We start from the raw sequence: 22,079 nt of genomic DNA on the forward strand, positions 1-22,079 counted from the left end.
CCGCTAGGTAGCCCTGATCTGGGTGACTATCATATCCAAAATTCACCCAGATCGGACCAGTGGTTCGGTAGTTAGGTGGGGGGTGAAGTTTGACCGACCGCACACGAGGTGGTATCCGAAAAGGGTTCCATGTGTTTGGGCCCTGCGGTCGGTCTCCGTTCGGCAGTAAAAACATACAATTATATTCGCCATCCGCATTTCAATTCACCTGGATATTGGTTCCCTCATTCGGTACTTTGTTTCTACCGAATGGGGATTCGTTAGGACTCTCCGTTCGGCAGTTATGGAGCTCTGGAGGTCTCAGCGGTGTTCGGTTGTTTGAATGTCCGATTTGAGTTCCAGACACTCGATGACCAAACACCGCTGAGATTTTCATGCGTAAGATGGCCGCCGCCACGTGTACGCATACCGAATGGCGGCCACCCAGATACAATCCTAACGAGCTTGTTAACCTGCGGTTAGAAAGAATGTGAACCTTAATTGCCTACACACTTCTCTCTGGGGTGGTCCCTTAGTTCGGTAGTTTCCATATGCATATTGTACGGATGGAAACTACCGAATAACATACGATTAATACATAGAATATAACAAATAGGAAAATGAACATAGGCAGGATATACTGAATACAGTTACATAGGCATTTTACAGGACAGGCTTACTGCATTCCGCTACACCCATATTTAGAATTAGTGTAGGACCAAGCGATATTGGGGTACTGTGACGTAATTAGTGTAGAACCCACTGATATTGGGGTACTGTGACGTAATTAGTGTAGGACCAAGCGATATTGGGGTACTGTGACGTAATTAGAGTAGGACCCAGCGATATTGGGGTACTGTGACGTAATTAGTGTAGAACCAAGCGATATTGGGGTACTGTGACGTAATTAGTGAAGGAGCCATCGATAATGGGGTACTGTAATGTAATTAGTGTAGGACCAAGCGATATTGGGGTACTGTGACGTAATTAGTGTAGGACCCACCGATATTGGGGTACTGTGATGTAATTAGTGTAGGACTCACCGATATTGGGGTACTGTGATGCAATTAGTGTAGGACCCAGCGATATTGGGGTACTGTGACGTAATTAGTGTAGGACCCAGCGATATTGGGTTACTGTGATGTAATTTTTGTAGGACCCAGTGATATTGGGGTACTGTGATGCAATTAGTGTAGGACCCAGTGATATTGGGGTACTGTGATGCAATTAGTGTAGGACCTAGCGATATTGGGGTACTGTGAAGTAGTGGTGGTCTTAACACAATATGGCTACATGGTGGAAATGAATAACCATATTTGTTTTCTTAGAGAAGTGATTTTAAGTAGCCCAATAAGATTAGTGTATTTTTAGGTGTGTGCTGTAACTTCGTTTGTATTTTGACTGAATGCATTCCCGGCAATTGCTGCTAATTTGGTCAGACTGACTGGCTTTAGTAAATATGAGAATTCTAACCCTTCCGGAATTAGATCATTTTCACCGGTGTTTAGTGAATAACCCTGAATATTTCTTCAGTCACACAATATGACAGATCGACTCCCAGCTAACCACATGCTCTTTCTCCCCTCCCAAAGTTCTTTTGGTTATTATAGCCAAAGAATTCAGTTATTACTCCATCAGACCAGAGGACTTGCTTCCAAAAAGCCTCTGGTTTATCCTTGACCTATTTCAGACAGGGAGTTGAATTATTGCAAGCTTTATTCTGTTGATTCTTCCACGCAGATCACATTTTGCGCAAGCATTGCCGCATGGTGTACAACTACTCCCACTACCAGCTTCGTCTTCCTGCAGGCCCTTTGCAGTCATATTGAAGTTTTTTTCCCCTCCCTGACCTGTCGAAGAATGGTTCTATTGGAGATTTTTCTGATCTTGTCTTGACTTGGACAGTCCCTCTTCAGTTCACGGACAGATTCCAGGAATCAAAATGTTTTAAGATGTAGTGGTTCTGGTGCTTAGAGCGGCCTTTTAGGTTCCATACAGATCTAACACACCAATAAAAGTGCCAGAGTACAAGAAATAGAAAATACAGATAGAGAGTACTACCAGCATGGTCCTACTTAACACTGAAAGAAAGAGCGAGCGAATAGTCGTAAAATACCAGCCAGGCTAAAGATAAGCAGAAGGTGTTGAAGGATCCCAGCTTCAGGGTCAGCAATAATATGGTGCTTGTCCTTTTATCGGTTCTCCTGCTGTGTTTTTTCGCCAGAATGGACACTCACCACTTGGAACCTATTCTATGCGCATCGATTCTGGGTTCACAAATGTCCCATATTCAACGTGACTATAAGTGCTCTTTACACCACTTACCCCGGTTTCCTTTCTATTATTTATATACTATGCTACTTACTGCAACAGCACAAAATAACACTGGGTACAGAGTAACTGGTGTTAAAAACATAAAAAGAGGGATGGTCTGTAGACGTATCGCTGTAATATACACAGAAATAATATGCAAATAAACACACTCAGCCAAGGCCATTTAAAATAATTTATTTATTGCTAGCAATCTGTAGCATGCCCAACATTCGCACCATTGAGATTTACAGCATTTCTGCAGAGCACATGCAGGTACGCATGGATTGTTTTAGAACTTTATTGGAGACCTTCCATATAATGTTTTGCCATTTCTTTTTCATCAAACGTGCTTAATGACCCGTGTTGCAGACGTATCAAAAATATAACATTTAAAGCTCTTTACAAAGTGCCTGTAGCATAACGTCTGGAACCGATTTTAAACTTCCACAGCATACAGGCGGACTGCAACTATCATCACTTGCTTTCCTACAACAGCAGTACAAACACAAATGCGCTGACCTTATGATAAACATTTTCATGTTATGTCCAATCTGCAGGAATTTTCAATAACTCCCCATTTGGCTTTGAACAAAGGTTTTGGTAATGATTGCCTGGTTTTGCCAAGAAGAGCATGGTAACGGATTTGGTAATCTGTGTGTGCATGAGTTTAAGGGAATGTTTTGGTAACCCATTTATTAATGTGTGCAGGGCTCAGCTTGTATCTTAGTGATGATTATGGTGATTTTTTACCTTGCTGACATTGTCAGATTATGGCTACTGTACAGGGCCTAGACATTTCAAGCATCCTGTATATAGGTCCATGTTTCACTGATCAGATTAGATTGTACTGAATGAGGGTTGGGTATGCAACCGTGAGATTAAGTGAAATCTGTCAAACCACCCCAGGAGGGACAGAATCCTATAAAACTCGAAATACTTTAATGTTTGGGTTCAGTAGAACAAGTGGGACACTCTCCGAGATAGCCCTAAATAGAAATAAAATTAGAAGATTATGTAACCACTGCATCTCACTAGCGTTATAATGAGGCATTTCAATGAACATGTCCCAGGGGTTCTTGTTCGTCTCTCTGCAGTTTCCACTCATTACTGCTGAAAGTGGTAGCAGGATGTTTTACAGTTACTCTACGTGAAGATAACATCAACTTATGCACATTCTTACGGCAATTTAGCAGTTCTTTATAATGACAGAGCGCTACCCTCCTTCTCATGGCTATTGTACCCTCTGCCATTGGACTGGTATTTATATAGTCAATGGTCCATTAGTTCCAGGAGTATAGATTGAAAAACGTTGACATTCTGCCCCTCTCATTCTCTTACCCAGCGCCTGTTAGAGGGATATCTTACATAAAATACACGCTGGCCTTGCTTGAACCTCAATAATAAATATTACATGAGAGATGCACATTACTATCACTCAAAATGGTGACTGAGAATGAAACTCCCTGCAGATAAATGTGATGGTATCATGTCTGATGCCTGAAAACAGGTGTGTTTTTATGACAGTTTACGGTGTATAAAGTCCTGCTTAAAAATGCTGTGATTACAAAACAGGATATTGCTGTGTTCATTATTCAATAAATAGCATTGAAATGTCCATTTTCTACAATCTGTCTCTTCCGAAGGCTGTACTCTGTTCGTGGATTTAGGTTGCACCATCACCTAAACCTTCCAAAGCAGTGGTCGACGTCCCTGAAGGGACTGAGACGGCTTCCAGTTCAGATTCACGAATAAAGATAACGGCGTCTCCGCTGACGTTAATCAGGCACTGCGCCTACAAAGGACAGCGAGATATTCAACGTACAAGTCAAAATCTGTCAGCACTCTATAATCCTCTGCAATGTGTTTCACGATTTATCTCTACACAATATGGGTGTAGGTCATAAAATGATTACCCGAGAGCAGTCCGGTATGTTAAAGCCAATTCTCCATCTCTACCCACCAACTGCCCCGGAGAACAAGTTTGCTGGGGAAAAAGTAAAACATCACCTGGTTTTTGTTGGTGTTCTCCATGAATACGCATTGCTTCATTATGTACGAGACCACAGCGTTGCCCCCAAGAGCTGCCACGTGGGCACGGACCATGGCAAACACTTCACAGATGAATGCGTGCAAGAAACCACTGACTCCACCTTCCTGGAGGAAGCACAATGCACAACCTATTAGTACTGAATGGGAAAGGCTGGGTACACAGTGGGCGTTATAGCTGCACTGATCACTTAGACTGTAATAAACAGATTAAGGAAACCCATTTAAACAAAATGACATACACATAAGAGAGAGATAGATCTATAGATATATTAATGAGAATGTTCCTTTAAATACTGGTTTGCTTCAGTGTATGAATGTAAATGTGCTTTTCTGACCACCAGCTCACCTCACGCAGAGATGTTGTTTCTCTTATAAAAAACATGTTGATAATGCCAAGGAATTTGGTTATTTTGGCCCCAGGAATGAAAGAAAGAGGTGTCATTTTCACCACCGTGACTACGGGACTGGTGGAGGATGTGATGGATCGAATTCTCAGGTGTCCTTCAGCCACTGGACTTGCCTTTTCGAGAGAAGTAGCTAGAATAGAAAAGGACGAAGACACAAGTTAGAAAGGAGAGAGGCATGTTCATGCACAGAGATACAGCGATAGCCCTGGATTAACCCCGGGACGAGACATTCAGATACGGCAGTGATGAAGCTCAAGCAGAGAACGGTCATTAAAGAGCCAGTGACGGAGATCATGCGAGGGTATGCATGCAGAGACCTTGGAGAAGAAGTGGCATTCCTGCAAAAAGAATCACGTATGACCAGAAACAAATGGATAAAAAGAATTAAAAGGAAGAACTGAAAAAGAATATCAAAGAATTTACAAAAATAAACAAAACCACATGAGCTGGACAAATAGATTGTTGTTTTTTTTGTAGAGTGTGAAAGTTGGAATTAATATTTGCACACAAACTCCCAGGCATCCGATAGGCCAGGAAAATAATCTTTCAAAAATACTAAAATCTACCATTTTAATGATACAATCGGGACTCATATAAGGTTATTTTAGGAATTGTCTGGCATCTTTAAGGCAACACTCAATAACCTGTATCACGCAAGTGTAAGAAATATACAAAATGGTAATTCTAGTATGAATAGAAGAATCTTTAAAATATTTCCCACCCAAGCAGCACTGCTAATATTTCAAATGACTGCATCCACACTCCCTCACAGAGCTTCACTGTCCAATTACCAAAGTCACCAGCAAACAGCCACCTAAGTTGTGCAGTCGTATTCTGATGGCAAACTAGCCATGTACATCCCCACAGCTGTATTTTGACTGGCAGGGGAGCCACATACAAACCTCTCCTGTGTTCTCTTTGGTACTCAAGCACTGTACAGTCCCACAGACGGATTCTGGCAGCCATGGGATCTATGTTAAGCCCAATATTCCATTCTGATTAGCAGAGGAGCCAAATTCACTCCTACAGACGGATTCTGATTGGTAGAAAAATTATGTATACTCCCACAGCTGGGTTCTGATTGGCAGGGTAGTCAAGTATACTCTCACGGACGGGTTTTGATTTGTAGTAATAGTAGCTGGGGAGCCATGTACTGCACACAGAAATTCTGATCAAACATGCGAACTATGTGCTGCACACTGTTTAAACTTCACAAATGGGGAACAGAGATTGCTGGAGAGATCCCCAGCCCATTAATATCCAGAAAGAGACTGCAGGGAAAAGAATATTTTATAGAAGCTAAAAGAAAGTAAGAGAGCAAGCCACACCGTGTAGTCCTTCATTCCAAGACCCCCCCCCCCCCCAATTTGTCAGTTTAGGCCAGAAATCCACACTTCTATGGTCAAGTCCCCACAAACCACGATTTAATCAGTTACATACGTGTTTTTCAGTTATTAATCCCATGTTATAGGGATGTTCTGACACACAGAGAATGATTTAACTGGTGCAGAGTGCAAGCCAAGGTACATGGATGAGCAGATACTATGGGATATAACTGCTATCCACATTTACAGGAAGAGTGAGACAGACTTCTAGCATGGCAGCTGGAAATATCAGGAAGCTAGGAGTTGAGGGTAACACTCAGAATGTGCTGCAAAGAGAACATTAAACTATAGAAGGTAATTAAGAAAAATGGAAACAAAATAAATAATAAAAAAATCATGATTGGACCCATTTAAAATAAAAGCAGGAGTTGTTGGATGAGACATACTTTAACAATCTGCTATTACTAAGAATGGATTATTCCTTCCTAGAAGATAAAGTGCAGAGCTGTACATTAGGGATCACGCAGGGTTCTAGATGTCTGGGAGCCAGACATTGCATAGGGAATATTGTGTACATTCAATGAAGGGTGGGGAGAATGGGGGGTCAGCAGCTTTCACACTCTGCTAAGGCTGTGCTTTGATCTTTGTAGCCATTAATGAAGAGCGAGGTCCACCGCCATCACCGTGGATCTCGGATAATCATCAGAGAGGAGAAACAACAGCGGCCTACTTGTCTTAACTGATCCGCGTCTTATGGTGTGCGCTCGCATTTTAATCTGCTCTATCCAGCTGTTGCATCTGTCTGCAAAGGAACTGTAATCAGCGGGAGTAGCTGGAAACACACAGACAGAAAAACAAAAACAAAACAAAGAAAAAAAACAAAAAACATGGATGACGTCTTTAGCTCATCGCAATGTCTTCGGATGATGCAAACGATCTGCACTTGAGAAGAAGAAAAAAAAATCCAAAAAAAAACATACAAACAAAAAATAAAAATCATGTATATTTTGCAAGAGTGTTGGAGTTTCCAGACTTACCTCGCTGAGTGGCAGTAGTTCCAGCCAGGGAGCCTGCTCGCTCCTGGATATCTAAATTGCAATAAGAATAATAGTCCCGTAAACACATTATTATTTATATAGCGCCATCAGATTCCATAGCGCTGTATAATGTAATTTCTGCATCAGTCTCTCTCAGTCTGAGAACTTGTATTAGGAGAAATTCCAAGCATTCTTTAAACTGTGTTCCTGATCTGTATATTTGTCTTATTTCAAAGCTTTCATAACGGCCATGGGGTTTGAGATGTTAGTTAGAGCAGAAATGGGCCGTAATCTTAGCAATGATGGCATCAACTTAATATTTGCGGATAAGCTTTTTTTAACTATTAAATATTTTTGGACAAACTTTAAAAATAATTAAATTCAAAATATAAAAAAAGGGTTTAGGGTTTATTTTGATATTATATATATATATATATATATATATATATTGAACATTAAAGATATTAAAAGTTTACCCAAATACAATAAATTATGGCCTATATTAGACAGCCTATACCACACCTTGCAATGTTGAGGTAATGTCAGAAACTAATTTCGCACACAAGTTACAGAAGGGGCAATTTAACATCCACCATTACTGGAAACTGGCACTTTACTGACTTTTTAAATTACACCCTTGGCAAACATTATATCTCTAGCAAGATTAGGCCAAGTATGTATTTTCCATTCATTCTGCAGCTGAATGCATAGATAAGTACCATTTATTTATATACAGGAAATTTAATGAACAAGAAACACGTATTTGTAAATCCTAAAACATTAATAACTTTCTTAGGGTTGGAAGGATCGGGTGCAGCATGCACAGTGTATCCCGGGAACAGCACCTACCTTTAACCGGTGAGAATGGATAGGAAATTGAGGAATCCGAGTTTAATTCCATGGAGAATTGAAGCTGATCTTCATTGTCTGTAGAGGCTTAAAAATAAAATACAATAGAAGTCAGCATTTAAATTAATTTGTAATTCTACAGTGCAATTCTACAGTATGAAAACAAATGCAGAGCTTGAAGCGCTTTATCTGACACCAAACCTCAATACAGCCTTTCACAAAGTTAGAACCAAACCACAGAAACATGTAAACAACAAAGTTCATGACAACATGTGATCGTGCAAATTTCTCATCACAACAGAAAATTATTGTACGAACAAAACTCCTACTTGTAAAACTGGAACAGAGTACGAATGGTAGAGGGTACTGCCAGGAACTAAAAGTGGAAAGTACTGTGTGGCCGGGTACAGGCAGTTGCTGAAAGCAGCGTACAATGAAGGTGGACATTAATGATGGGTCTGAAGAAGTTCATTAAGGTTGGGTTCTGAAAGTAGCTAACAATGAGGGTTGACAACAGTGCTGGGTCTGAAGATCTTCATTAAGGTTTGGTTCTGAAAGTAACTGTGGACAGTAGTGGTGGGTCTGAAGATGTTCATTAAGGTTGGGTTCTAAAAGTAGCAGACAATGACGGTGGACAGTAGTGGTGGAACTAAAGACGTTCATTAAGGATGAGTTCTGAAAGTAGCGAACAATGACGGTGGACAGTAGTGATGGATCTAAAGACGTTCATTAAGGATGAGTTCTGAAAGAAGCGAACAATGACGGTGGACAGTAGTGGTGGGTCTGAAGAGGTTCATTAGGGTTGGGTTGTGAAAGTAGTAGACAATGTAGGACCCTGAAAGCGTGCGGTACAGCCTTAATAATTATGATTGGAGGGTCCTCAAGCTATAATAATTGTAGCAAAAATGAAGCAGCATGATGCAGAGGGAGCCAGTAGTGTGAGGTCAAAGGACTTTTTAAACCAGTTAAAAGGGGTATTTTATGCCAATACTAATAGTTAAATAATGTTCAAATAAAATGTGGTCTTTTAAAGGACATTCAGCAATTTTTTTTTAATATAGTTTAGTTTACAGTTTATATGTGAGATGCGGGTTACCTCTCGTCTGTGCCTTTTCAGCTCTGTTTTTACTGGTCTCCAATGTATTTTGTTTGTCAAATGTGATTGCTACAGCGGTAACCGCAACCTGGAATGAAAGCATTTGCTCAAATATAACAAATCAGTCTATAAGCTACAGGTCACCTTACATTGATTATCTTTCAATGTAAAACATACTCCATAAAACCCCCAAACAGATGCCATTTCTTCCAGCACACTGACCTGTATGGATTCATCCTCTGGGACGGCGACCGTGAAATTGACGTGGCACAGACAGCAGGGGACCATGAATCGCAGCTTGAAGTAAAGACTCTGTAGATTACAAAACTTAATTAATTCTACAGTCAGTTGCAATGAACAGCTAGGTAAGTTCCCCATCCATTTGCCTGTATTATGGCTTTAAAGAGACATTCCAGGATGGAATTCCAGTGTATTATACATACAAAGAGTAATACCTACAAATGTTCTACAATAAATTGCAATGTATTTTGCACAGACTAGAAGTGACTTTCCCAAACATTACTTTCCAGAAATTTCATATGGCACTGTGCATAGCAGTACTTTGCGTGCAACAAGGTTTCTGGCAGTTGTAGAACAAGTGTCAAGCTTTCTGATTAGACAACAGATTAACTACACCTCCTAGAAACATTTGCTGTGCAGCACGATGACACCCAGTGCAGCTTTATTATTTAAGAATGAACACTGCAATACAAGAAACAGAACAGAAAAGAGGTTACCAGTATAACTAACTGTAACCTAACCTACAGAGTGCATCTAACGTGTGTGGGAGCCTGGAGTGTCCCTTTAATAATATAAACCCACCCAGTATAACTAACTGTAACCTAACCTACAGAGTGCATCTAACGTGTGTGGGAGCCTGGAGTGTCCCTTTAATAATATAAACCCACCCAGTATAACTAACTGTAACCCAACCTACACAGCGCACCTAACGTGTGTGGGAGCCTGGAGTGTCCCTTTAATAATATAAACCCACCCAGTATAACTAACTGTAACCTAACCTACACAGTGCATCCAACGTGTGTGGGAGCCTGGAGTGTCCCTTTAATAATATAAACCCACCCAGTATAACTAACTGTAACCCAACCTACACAGCGCACCTAACGTGTGTGGGAGCCTGGAGTGTCCCTTTAATAATATAAACCCACCCAGTATAACTAACTGTAACCTAACCTACACAGTGCATCTAACGTGTGTGGGAGCCTGGAGTGTCCCTTTAATAATATAAAAACCAACTCAGTATAACTAACTGTAACCTAATCTACACAGTGCATCTAACGTGTGTGGGAGCCTGGAGTGTCCCTTTAATAATATAAACCCACCCAGTATAACTAACTGTAACCCAACCTACACAGCGCACCTAACGTGTGTGGGAGCCTGGAGTGTCCCTTTAATAATATAAACCCACCCAGTATAACTAACTGTAACCTAACCTACACAGTGCATCTAACGTGTGTGGGAGCCTGGAGTGTCCCTTTAATAATATAAAAACCAACTCAGTAAAACTAACTGTAACCTAATCTACACAGTGCATCTAACGTGTGTGGGAGCCTGGAGTGTCCCTTTAATAATATAAACCCACCCAGTATAACTAACTGTAACCCAACCTACACAGCGCACCTAACGTGTGTGGAAGCCTGGAGTGTCCCTTTAATAATATAAACCCACCCAGTATAACTAACTGTAACCTAACCTACACAGTGCATCTAACGTGTGTGGGAGCCTGGAGTGTCCCTTTAATAATATAAATCCACTCAGTATAACTGTAACCTAACCTACACAGTGCATCTAATGTGTGTGGGAGCCTGGAGTGTCCCTTTAATAATATAAATCCACTCAGTATAACTAACTGTAACCCAACCTACACAGCGCACCTAACGTGTGTGGGAGCCTGGAGTGTCCCTTTAATAATATAAACCCACCCAGTATAACTAACTGTAACCTAACCTACACAGTGCATCCAACGTGTGTGGGAGCCTGGAGTGTCCCTTTAATAATATAAACCCACCCAGTATAACTAACTGTAACCCAACCTACACAGCGCACCTAACGTGTGTGGGAGCCTGGAGTGTCCCTTTAATAATATAAACCCACCCAGTATAACTAACTGTAACCTAACCTACACAGTGCATCTAACGTGTGTGGGAGCCTGGAGTGTCCCTTTAATAATATAAAAACCAACTCAGTATAACTAACTGTAACCTAATCTAAACAGTGCATCTAACGTGTGTGGGAGCCTGGAGTGTCCCTTTAATAATATAAACCCACCCAGTATAACTAACTGTAACCCAACCTACACAGCGCACCTAACGTGTGTGGGAGCCTGGAGTGTCCCTTTAATAATATAAACCCACCCAGTATAACTAACTGTAACCTAACCTACACAGTGCATCTAACGTGTGTGGGAGCCTGGAGTGTCCCTTTAATAATATAAATCCACTCAGTATAACTGTAACCTAACCTACACAGTGCATCTAACGTGTGTGGGAGCCTGGAGTGTCCCTTTAATAATATAAATCCACTCAGTATAACTAACTGTAACCTAACCTAAACAGTGCATGTAACAAGAGTGGGAGCCTGGAGTGTCCCTTTTATAATATAAACCCACTCAGTATAACTAACTGTAACCTACACAGTGCATCTAACATGTGTGGGAGCCTGGAGTGTCCCTTTAATAATATAAACCCACTCAGTATAACTAACTGTAACCTAACCTACACAGTGCATCTAACGTGTGTGGGAGCCTGGAGTGTCCCTTTAATAATATAAACCCACCCAGTATAACTAACTGTAACCTAACCTACACAGTGCACCTAACGTGTGTGGGAGCCTGGAGTGTCCCTTTAATAATATAAACCCACTCAGTATAACTAACTGTAACCTAACCTACACAGTGCATCTAACGTGTGTGGGAGCCTGGAGTGTCCCTTTAATAATATAAACCCACCCAGTATAACTAACTGTAACCTAACCTACACAGTGCATCTAACGTGTGTGGAAGCCTGGAGTGTCCCTTTAATAATATAAACCCACTCAGTATAACTAACTGTAACCTAACCTACACAGTGCACCTAACGTGTGTGGGAGCCTGGAGTGTCCCTTTAATAATATAAACCCACCCAGTATAACTAACTGTAACCTAACCTACACAGAGCATCTAACGTGTGTGGGAGCCTGGAGTGTCCCTTTAAAAATATAAACCCACTCAGTATAACTAACTGTAACCTAACCTACACAGTGCATCCCTTCTACCGTGTGTGGGAGCCTGGAGTGTCCCTTTAATAATATAAACCCACCCAGTATAACTAACTGTAACCTAACCTACACAGTGCATCTAACGTGTGTGGGAGCCTGGAGTGTCCCTTTAATAATATAAACCCACTCAGTATAACTAACTGTAACCTAACCTACACAGTGCACCTAACGTGTGTGGGAGCCTGGAGTGTCCCTTTAATAATATAAACCCACCCAGTATAACTAACTGTAACCTAACCTACACAGTGCATCTAACGTGTGTGGGAGCCTGGAGTGTCCCTTTAATAATATAAACCCACTCAGTATAACTAACTGTAACCTAACCTACAGAGTGCATCTAACGTGTGTGGGAGCCTGGAGTGTCCCTTTAATAATAGAAACCCACTCAGTATAACTAACTGTAACCTAACCTACACAGTGCATCTAACGTGTGTGGGAGCCTGGAGTGTCCCTTTAATAATATAAACCCACTCAGTATAACTAACTGTAACCTAACCTACACAGTGCATCTAACGTGTGGGGGAGCCTGGAGTGACCCTTTAATAATATAAACCCACCCAGTATAACTAACTGTAACCTAACCTACACAGTGCATCTAACGTGTGTGGGAGCCTGGAGTGTCCCTTTAATAATATAAACCCACTCAGTATAACTAACTGTAACCTAACCTACACAGTGCATCTAACGTGTGTGGGAGCCTGGAGTGTCCCTTTAATAATATAAACCCACTCAGTATAACTAAATGTAACCTAACCTACACAGTGCATCTAACGTGTGTGGGAGCCTGGAGTGTCCCTTTAATAATATAAACCCACTCAGTATAACTGTAACCTAACCTACACAGTGCATCTAACGTGTGTGGGAGCCTGGAGTGTCCCTTTAATAATATAAACCCACTCAGTATAACTGTAACCTAACCTACACAGTGCATCTAACGTGTGTGGGAGCCTGGAGTGTCCCTTTAATAATATAAACCCACTCAGTATAACTAACTGTAACCTAACCTACACAGTGCACCGAACGTGTGTGGGAGCCTGGAGTGTCCCTTTAATAATATAAACCCACCCAGTATAACTAACTGTAACCTAACCTACACAGTGCGCCTAACGTGTGTGGGAGCCTGGAGTGTCCCTTTAATAATATAAACCCACCCAGTATAACTAACTGTAACCTAACCTACAGAGTGCATCTAACGTGTGTGGGAGCCTGGAGTGTCCCTTTAATAATATAAACCCACCCAGTATAACTAACTGTAACCTAACCTACACAGTGCATCTAACGTGTGTGGGAGCCTGGAGTGTCCCTTTAATAATATAAACCCACTCAGTATAACTAACTGTAACCTAACCTACACAGTGCACCTAACGTGTGTGGGAGCCCGGAGTGTCCCTTTAATAATATAAACCCACCCAGTATAACTAACTGTAACCTAACCTACACAGTGCATCTAACGTGTGTGGGAGCCTGGAGTGTCCCTTTAATAATATAAACCCACCCAGTATAACTGTAACCTAACCTACAGAGTGCATCTAACGTGTGTGGGAGCCTGGAGTGTCCCTTTAATAATATAAACCCACCCAGTATAACTAACTGTAACCTAACCTACAGAGTGCATCTAACGTGTGTGGGAGCCTGGAGTGTCCCTTTAATAATATAAACCCACCCAGTATAACTAACTGTAACCTAACCTACACAGTGCACCTAACGTGTGTGGGAGCCTGGAGTGTCCCTTTAATAATATAAACCCACCCAATATAACTAACTGTAACCTAACCTACACAGTGTATCTAACGTGTGTGGGAGCCTGGAGTGTCCCTTTAATAATATAAACCCACCCAGTATAACCTAACCTACACAGTGCACCTAACGTGTGTGGGAGCCTGGAGTGTCCCTTTAATAATATAAACCCACCCAGTATAACTAACTGTAACCTAACCTACAGAGTGCATCTAACGTGTGTGGGAGCCTGGAGTGTCCCTTTAATAATATAAACCCACCCAGTATAACTAACTGTAACCTAACCTACAGAGTGCATCTAACGTGTGTGGGAGCCTGGAGTGTCCCTTTAATAATATAAACCCACCCAGTATAACTAACTGTAACCTAACCTACCCAGTGCACCTAACGTGTGTGGGAGCCTGGAGTGTCCCTTTAATAATATAAACCCACCCAGTATAACCAACTGTAACCTAACCTACACAGCGCATGTAACAAGAGTGGGAGCCTGGAGTGGCCCATTAATGACTTGGTGGCCATTTGGTAGGTGAAAAAACTGGTGAATACTGTACTGTATACCTTTAGCAGATTCTCACAGAGATCATTAAAGCTTTTATTTAGAGTCTGGTTTGTCAGATTCATGTTAGAAAGTCGGATAACTCGAACTGAGGTGAACATCTAGACAGAAACACAAAGTGAGATCTTGTTAGGGGAAATGTGCATCACTTCCAGCGCGTGTCCTTTAAAACAAATTGAACACACAGTGTCAAAACAAAGGGATTTCAGTGGCTCCTTCACATTTCAGAGACGAGGGTTAGCCAACGTAGCAAATGAAGGTTTTTCTTCTTTATAAGAAGTTAGTAGATATATATATATACACATACACACACACACACACAATATTTCCTGTAAATTAACGTACATGTCCCATGATTCCTTGCAGCATTGTATAGATTCTTGCACCCAGTGCCTGTCTTAGCCAATCAGGACAGACAGACATTGAGAGCAAGAATTTAGTACGCTGTCCTAAAGCAACAGGAATTTTCCATTAAGTTTAACATAGGAACATAGAATGTGACGGCAGATAAGAACCATTCGGCCCATCTAGTCTGCCCAGTTTTCTAAATACTTTCATTAGTCCCTGGCCTTATCTTATAGTTAGGATAGCCTTATGCCTATCCCACGCATGCTTAAACTCCTTTACTGTGTTAACCTCTACCACTTCAGCTGGAAGGCTATTCCATGCATCCACTACCCTCTCAGTAAAGTAATACTTCCGGATATTATTTTTAAACCTTTGCCCCCCTAATTTAAAACTATGTCCTCTCGTTGTGGTAGTTTTTCTTCTTTTAAATATAGTCTCCTCCTTTACTGTGTTGATTCCCTTTATGTATTTAAATGTTTCTATCATATCCCCCCTGTCTCGTCTTTTCTCCAAGCTATACATGTTAAGATCCTTTAACCTTTCCTTTCCTGGTAAGTTTTATCCTGCAATCCATGAACCAGTTTAGTAGCCCTTCTTTGAACTCTCTCTAAGGTATCAATATCCTTCTGAAGATACGGTCTCCAGTACTGCGTACAATACTCCAAGTGAGGTCTCACCAGTGTTCTGTACAATGGCATGAGCACTTCCCTCTTTCTACTGCTAATACCTCTCCCTATACAACCAAGCATTCTGCTAGCATTTCCTGCTGCTCTATTACACTGTCATCCTACCTTTAAGTCATCTGAAATAATTACTCCTAAATCGCTTTCCTCAGATGTTGGGGTAAGCAGGGTATCAAATATTCTGTACTCTGCCCTTGGGTTTTTACATCCAAGGTGCATTATCTTGAACTTATCCACATTAAATGTCAGTTGCCACAACTCTGACCATTTTTCTAGTTTACCTAAATCATTAGCCATTTGGCTTATCCCTCCTGGAACATCAACCCTGTTACATATCTTAGTATCATCAGCAAAGAGACACTTAAGGTGAAGTCATGAACTCCAGTTGACAGCAAACAGTACAGCACTGGACTACACTTTATAGGGGAAATGACTAGTATAGCAGGTAACAGAAAAGCATGAAACTGCACCATAGAAGGAGGGGGGGGCGGAGGGTATTAGACTGGTACAGCAACCAGTACAGCATGGAACTACACCAGAGAGGAGGGTAGAGGGACTGGCACAGCAGAGAGCAGCATGGTATGGGACTACACCGGAGAGGGGAGAAGGACTGGCACAGCAGATAACACTTCTGCATGGAACTACAACAGAGATGGGGGTAGAGGGACTGGCACAGCAGAGAGAGCAGCATGGTATGGGACTACACCGGAGAGGGGAGAAGGACTGGCACAGCAGATAACACTACTGCATGGAACTACAACAGAGAAGGGGGTAGAGGGACTGGCACAGCAGAGAACAGCATGGTACAGGACTACACTGGAGAGGGGAGGAGGACTGGCACAGCAGATAACAGTACTGCATGGAACTACAACAGAGAGGGGGGTAGAGGGACTGGCACAGCAGAGAGCAGCATGGTACGAGACTACACCGGAGAGTGGGGAGAACTAGTGGTACAGCAGGAATACGTTTTTAAAAAAGTTAGTTAAAACTGGAAAATTTGCCAATCTTCTGATTTCAAATGAGATTGTAAAGTTTTAGACTCAGAGGACTCTAGTAAAATGCTCCATTTCAGAAATTCCATTCCATTTCCAAATTGCTTTAGGGGACAGAATAGGGGTCAGTATAGCCATTTTTACCTGTAATTCCGAGGTCCAGTTATTAATTCCCGGCATGATTTCGGTGTTACAGCTGTAAAACCCTAATACAGAGACACCATGTTAAAAGCACAATCCAGGGTTAACATAATGTAAACAATAGCCCAAGCCGCTCGCATCTCCAGGTCTTACGAGGATACTGATCATTCAGAGTAACAGGGTGAGAAGGTGGTGTAAAGCCAGAAAAAACCCTGAGTCTGAGACTGACCAATTTCCAGGCTTTAACTGTGGGAAAAGGAATGGGTTTTCCTATCTAAACCTGGTTATGTATTGCCATCTGTAGATGTATACCTAGTGAAAGTCACGTAAAACGAATCCCTATACTGACCAGAATTCAGCTTAATTTGAAAGACTTTCACCCTAATCTTTTCACTGCCAGGGCAAATGCAACAGTGTCTCCAGCATTGCTGTCTCATATTCATCATCTGTGTTACTCCTATCTAGCATTTTTATCGACCCCTGTCATTCGCGCTCGGGTGACGTCTGCGTTGCCTGCCCTTGACATCATCCAATGCTTGTTAGCATAGAGCCTAATCGCTAGAGTGGCATCGTTTCACAAACCACATATTATTTTGGCCCCACACCTGGCGGAAGAGGAACATCTGTTAGCAGCGAATGCACATCTTCCATAGCGTCTGTATCGTCGATCTGTTAAACAGAACAGAAATGATCCAGATCATTAAAATAGTTTACCTTGAACCATTCTCTGCATCTAAAAATGCTACTGGAAGGTGTGAAAATGACTATATCCATTATTTCTTACCTCCAAGACAAACGCATCCTTTTTACCATGAGATAAATCCAATTCTGTCACCTCGTCAGAGCTTTCAGACTGTGATCTAATTAACCGTGAACGCAGACGAGATTCTGGGATGGGGGATCCTATGGTTTCCTCTAAAAACTCCTGTAATAAATTAAACAGAACACACATTAAATCACAATAGGGCTGCACGCCACAAGCCTCTCCACTTCAATGAAAACATGGAATGGTGCGACAGTGGCAGAGGAAAAGTTCATATAATTAAAATGATCTTACTCTTTATAAACCTCATGCCAGCTTGGAAAATGTGTAACTTACTGGTGGATTGATTTCATAAAACTCTTTATTTTTTGCAATCGTTTCGTTGATCTTTTTCTGCACATGAGAAATATGCTGATCATAGGACCCGTCATTTGGTGTTTTCCCAGCAATCTGGATCCCTCCAGAGGAAGGTAAGGCAGCCAGATACACACCTGTGGCAGACTAAAATCAACACGGTTAATTAGCATTATCACTTTAGTTACCAACCTGCTGAAAATACATGTAAACAGCATTTATTACCATATTCAACAAATACAATGACACAGGAAGAAGAGAGCCGTTTTTTACACATTTCACTTGCATTGAAGAAGCACTGTGATTGTAACTCAGACATGCTTTCTCTTTAACGCTTTATTTTTCAGTTTAATATGCAGCTAAAACTATAATGTAAGCATTGGAGTTCATTTCTAGAGACGTCTATTACCAGTAGTGCGATCAGTGATCAGCTGTCGCCCACTTTCAGTTTGAGGTTTCCCAGAATCCTCTGGATAACCTCAGATGCTCTAGTAATCTAGTAGAATGTTATGCGTCAGACACACTGACACTTTTAGAGTAGCCTTCTGCGGACACAGAGGGAGAGATTTAGGCTTACTCCTTTTTATATTAGCATTTTTCTGTATTTTCTATGAATGCATGGTTTTTTAGCGTCCCATTTCCACGCGGTGTGATTAGTACTTACTGCCAATCCAAGCAGCATGGTTTCACCGACCGTGATCTGGATGCGGAGGCCAAACAGCGCATTCATGCTTCTTAGCTTCACCTTGTTCATCAGTTGGGTGTGCAGCTCGTACTCCATAAAAGGGAGGAGGTTGCTAATTGCTGTAGCATTGGCTTCGGCTTGTGCCTTCTTTTTCAGACGACACAACCTTTGTTACAGGATAAACTGGGATTCATTATTGGCAACTTGCTGAAATTTACAGAACTACTTACTTTGACTCCAAAAATAGACAATTTTTTTTTTATTAATCAATAACAGCTGTGCATTACTGTTACATTGGGATATTTTGGGGCTCATTCAGTAGAATCCATCAACATGTCTAAGAATCTGGATTAAAGGGACACTATAGTCACCAAAACAACTTTAGCTTAGAGAAGCAGTTTTGGTGTTTGGTGGACATGCCCCTGCAGTCTCACTGCTCAATTCTCTGCCATTTAGGAGTTAAATCACTTCTCTGCCATTTAGGAGTTAAATCACTTCGCTTATAGTCTTAGTCACACCTCCCTGCATGTGACTTGCACAACTTTCCTAAAAACTTCCCGTAAAAAGAGATCTAATGTTTACACTTCCTTTATTGCAAATTCTGTTTAATTTAGAATTTCTAATCTCCTGCTCTGTTAATAGCTTGCTAAACCCTGCAGGAGCCTCCTCTATATAATTAGAGTTCAATTGTTTTCATGCAGACCGTCAGTCACAGCCAGGAGAGGTGTGGCTAGGGCTGCAGAAACAGAAACAAAGTACTTTAATACCTAAATGGCAGAGAATTGAGCAGTCAGGCTGCAGGGGAATGATCTATACACCAACACTGCTTCATTAAGCTAAAGTTGTTTTGGTGCTACAAGAATGTAATAAGGTGACTAAAGGCGCGATATTTAAGATGCTAATAGAACACTCACATAGTCCAGAGCTATAAGATCTGGCTCTGGTGTGTAGAACGGTTTGGTCCCATTTGGGCGACACATTACACCATGGTTTTCCAAACTGTGGGTCACGGGCTGATTTTTTTGGGGTCGCACTGACCCACGGCATGGACCCGGGAGACAGTCAGGCCGAGGGCCCGACACCAAGTGGGGTCCCAGTGGCTTGAAAAGTGTAAAATACAGTTAGTTAAAATTTCCACAGCTCGTTTATCCCCATAGGGCTTTCTCAAGTGGATAAAAAGAGTTATTTTAATAAAGTTTTTTTTTTGCCACTTTACTTTCTTTGTTGTGAGTTAGCCAATTTATCTTTACTATTTTTTATTTTACTACCTGGCACCTGCGTGTTACTTGTTCCAGAGAGATACTACTCCAAAGCATCCTTGGTGGGGATTATACCACTTACGCCCTATCATTGAGCAGTGCGTCTGCCCAATTAAATGTGAGTAACCATTTGGTAGTTTTATACACTCTCCTGGTTTTATCACAGTGAACACTATTGTTGTTTTTTTATATTACACATGGTCCCCATCTGACGAGATATCTACTTAAGAAACACTCCCTCACGTATCCCCATAAGTGGAGATTATACCACTGTACACTGTTTATACTAGAGCTAGGTTTTAGCTCTTAAAAACATGAGTAGGACAATATGGACATGTTTTATTGGCAGCTACCTCTTGTGATTAATTGCACCATTAGATTTTCTTTTTTCTTTCATACAGATCCCACTACTCCATAGACCTCTCTACCACAGAAAGAACTGTGATTGTTCTCTCATCCAAAAGGTTTTACTAGACTCTTTTTGGACAGATTATACATATTATTTGTATTGTTCTCTCTCTCTCTGTAGTTTAGGTCATTGTTTATTTCTATATTACTACTTGCTTATATTTATTTGATATATTATCTCTGTGGCGCCACCTTTCTCTTTTTCCTTATACCTATAGGGCCTGTGAGAGAGCCCTATCCTTTAGGTGTGTTGCCTTCATTTAAGTTTTTAAGCGCTGATCCTTCTGTACACTTTTAATCTAAAACGGATTGCCATGAAGTGCCAAATGTATGCATCTGACGCGGATTGCCATGAAGTGCCAAATGTATGCATCTGAAGCGCATTGCAATGAAGTGCCAAATGTATGCATCTGAAGCGGATTGCCATGAAGTGCCAAATGTATGCATCTGAAGCGGATTGCAATGAAGTGCCAAATGTATGCATCTGAAGCGGATTGCCATGAAGTGCCAAATGTATGCATCTGAAGCGGATTGCAATGAAGTGCCAAATGTATGCATCTGAAGCGGATTGCAAAGGTGTGACAATCTTTTGCCTCTAAAGCCGACATGGTGTGTCAAGTTTATTCTTTTTTAAAATAGGCATTAAAAGTGAGTGGGTCTCGAAAAATCTTCACTTTAAAAAGTGGGTCTCGGGCCGTAAAAGTTTGGGAAGCCCTGCATTACACAAACTGGCATTGCACTATATATTTAGCGCTCCCCTGTTTTATTGATTAAGTTGTTTTGGTGTCCCTTTAAGATTAGGATTTATAAAAAGGGCCAGAAGAGAACCAAACACCATGGAAGTTCTGACAAAGTTTGTTCAGGGTTAACAACCAGATTACTCTTTACATGTTACATGTCGGCCTTATCCCCAGAATGACATGTTGCTCTGATGATTATTTAGCTTTGCAGAAAGTGAATTAAATGGTTGTTTTCCTAAATAGGTACTTCTATTGGATCTCCTGCAGTGCAGAGCTTAGCTGATTGGCCACTACAGTGCAAGGATTAGCTGATTGGCCACTCGGCTAACAGAAGTTCCTGCTTAGGTTCCGTCTCCCCCTTATCAGTAGTGGAGCTAATGAGCAACACTCAGAGGACACCAGGAAAGAATGTGTAGTAGTTTTAGTTCTTGGAGTGTTCTTTTAATAAAAATAAACAAACTTTAATGACTTCTAGAAAATACCTTGCTTGTATAAGACAGCCTTTCCCTATAACAGGAGCGTCGGTTGGAAGATCTATAGTGGTAAAGAGCACATCAGGGACCTTGTATTTGTGGCAGCTGTAGCAGAACGTGAGATGAGCTGGGAAGGGCATGTTTAGCTCATCGTAAGGGATATGACAAAATGTGCAAGGAGCCGAGGAAATGTCTTCTGACCTGTTACACAGGAGATAAAGCATACTCATTACATGTTACACACAACGCACAGGGAACAGACTCGGTTTCTATTTAATATACCAGATCAAAAGACATTAAAGGAACACTCTGAATATACCAAGTCAAGTGCATTTCACATTTTAATAAATCTCTTTAGTTTTACATTAAAAGAAAATTGATTGCAGGCTTATAACTCCAACCCCTAAGCCACACCTCTCTTTTTACAAAACATATTCCTGGAGTGAATACAGCGTCCATCACCCAATGAGAGATCAGTGTGAGCCCTCACAGCCAATGACTGTCCTCTTCATCAATGCTGCGCCATGTGGAAAGGGAGCAGGTAATAAGAAGACAATCATTAGCCGTGGGGCGGCGCCATGTCAGAAAATCAGTTGACGTTGCTCACTCACT

The 22,079-nt window shown here is 41.3% G+C and overlaps 1 protein-coding gene across 10 annotated transcripts in view; it reads right to left on the reverse strand.

Annotated features, from left to right (window-relative positions):
• Positions 1–2,462: 2,462 nt before the first annotated feature.
• C2CD5 (C2 calcium dependent domain containing 5) overlaps positions 2,463–22,079 on the reverse strand; it is an 85,552-nt gene continuing 65,935 nt past the window's right edge. For 7 of the 10 annotated variants that reach the window (XM_063446667.1, XM_063446665.1, XM_063446662.1 and 4 more), the window contains 15 exons: positions 21,477–21,668; positions 18,567–18,753; positions 17,885–18,049; positions 17,570–17,710; positions 17,391–17,454; positions 16,789–16,850; positions 14,624–14,722; positions 9,278–9,367; positions 9,056–9,143; positions 7,960–8,046; positions 7,111–7,161; positions 6,804–6,905; positions 4,688–4,878; positions 4,300–4,446; positions 2,463–4,084 (listed from right to left, as the gene is read on the reverse strand). In XM_063446667.1, coding sequence (XP_063302737.1) covers positions 3,956–4,084; positions 4,300–4,446; positions 4,688–4,878; positions 6,804–6,905; positions 7,111–7,161; positions 7,960–8,046; positions 9,056–9,143; positions 9,278–9,367; positions 14,624–14,722; positions 16,789–16,850; positions 17,391–17,454; positions 17,570–17,710; positions 17,885–18,049; positions 18,567–18,753; positions 21,477–21,668 — 1,795 coding nt within the window. In that variant the 3' untranslated portion in view covers positions 2,463–3,955. The remainder of the gene's footprint in view (positions 4,085–4,299; positions 4,447–4,687; positions 4,879–6,803; positions 6,906–7,110; positions 7,162–7,959; positions 8,047–9,055; positions 9,144–9,277; positions 9,368–14,623; positions 14,723–16,788; positions 16,851–17,390; positions 17,455–17,569; positions 17,711–17,884; positions 18,050–18,566; positions 18,754–21,476; positions 21,669–22,079) is intronic. The other 3 variants (XM_063446668.1, XM_063446663.1, XM_063446661.1) reach the window with 2 other exon arrangements.

Source organism: Pelobates fuscus, chromosome 3, assembly GCF_036172605.1.
Source record: "Pelobates fuscus isolate aPelFus1 chromosome 3, aPelFus1.pri, whole genome shotgun sequence".
NCBI classification, from domain to species: Eukaryota; Metazoa; Chordata; class Amphibia; order Anura; family Pelobatidae; genus Pelobates; species Pelobates fuscus.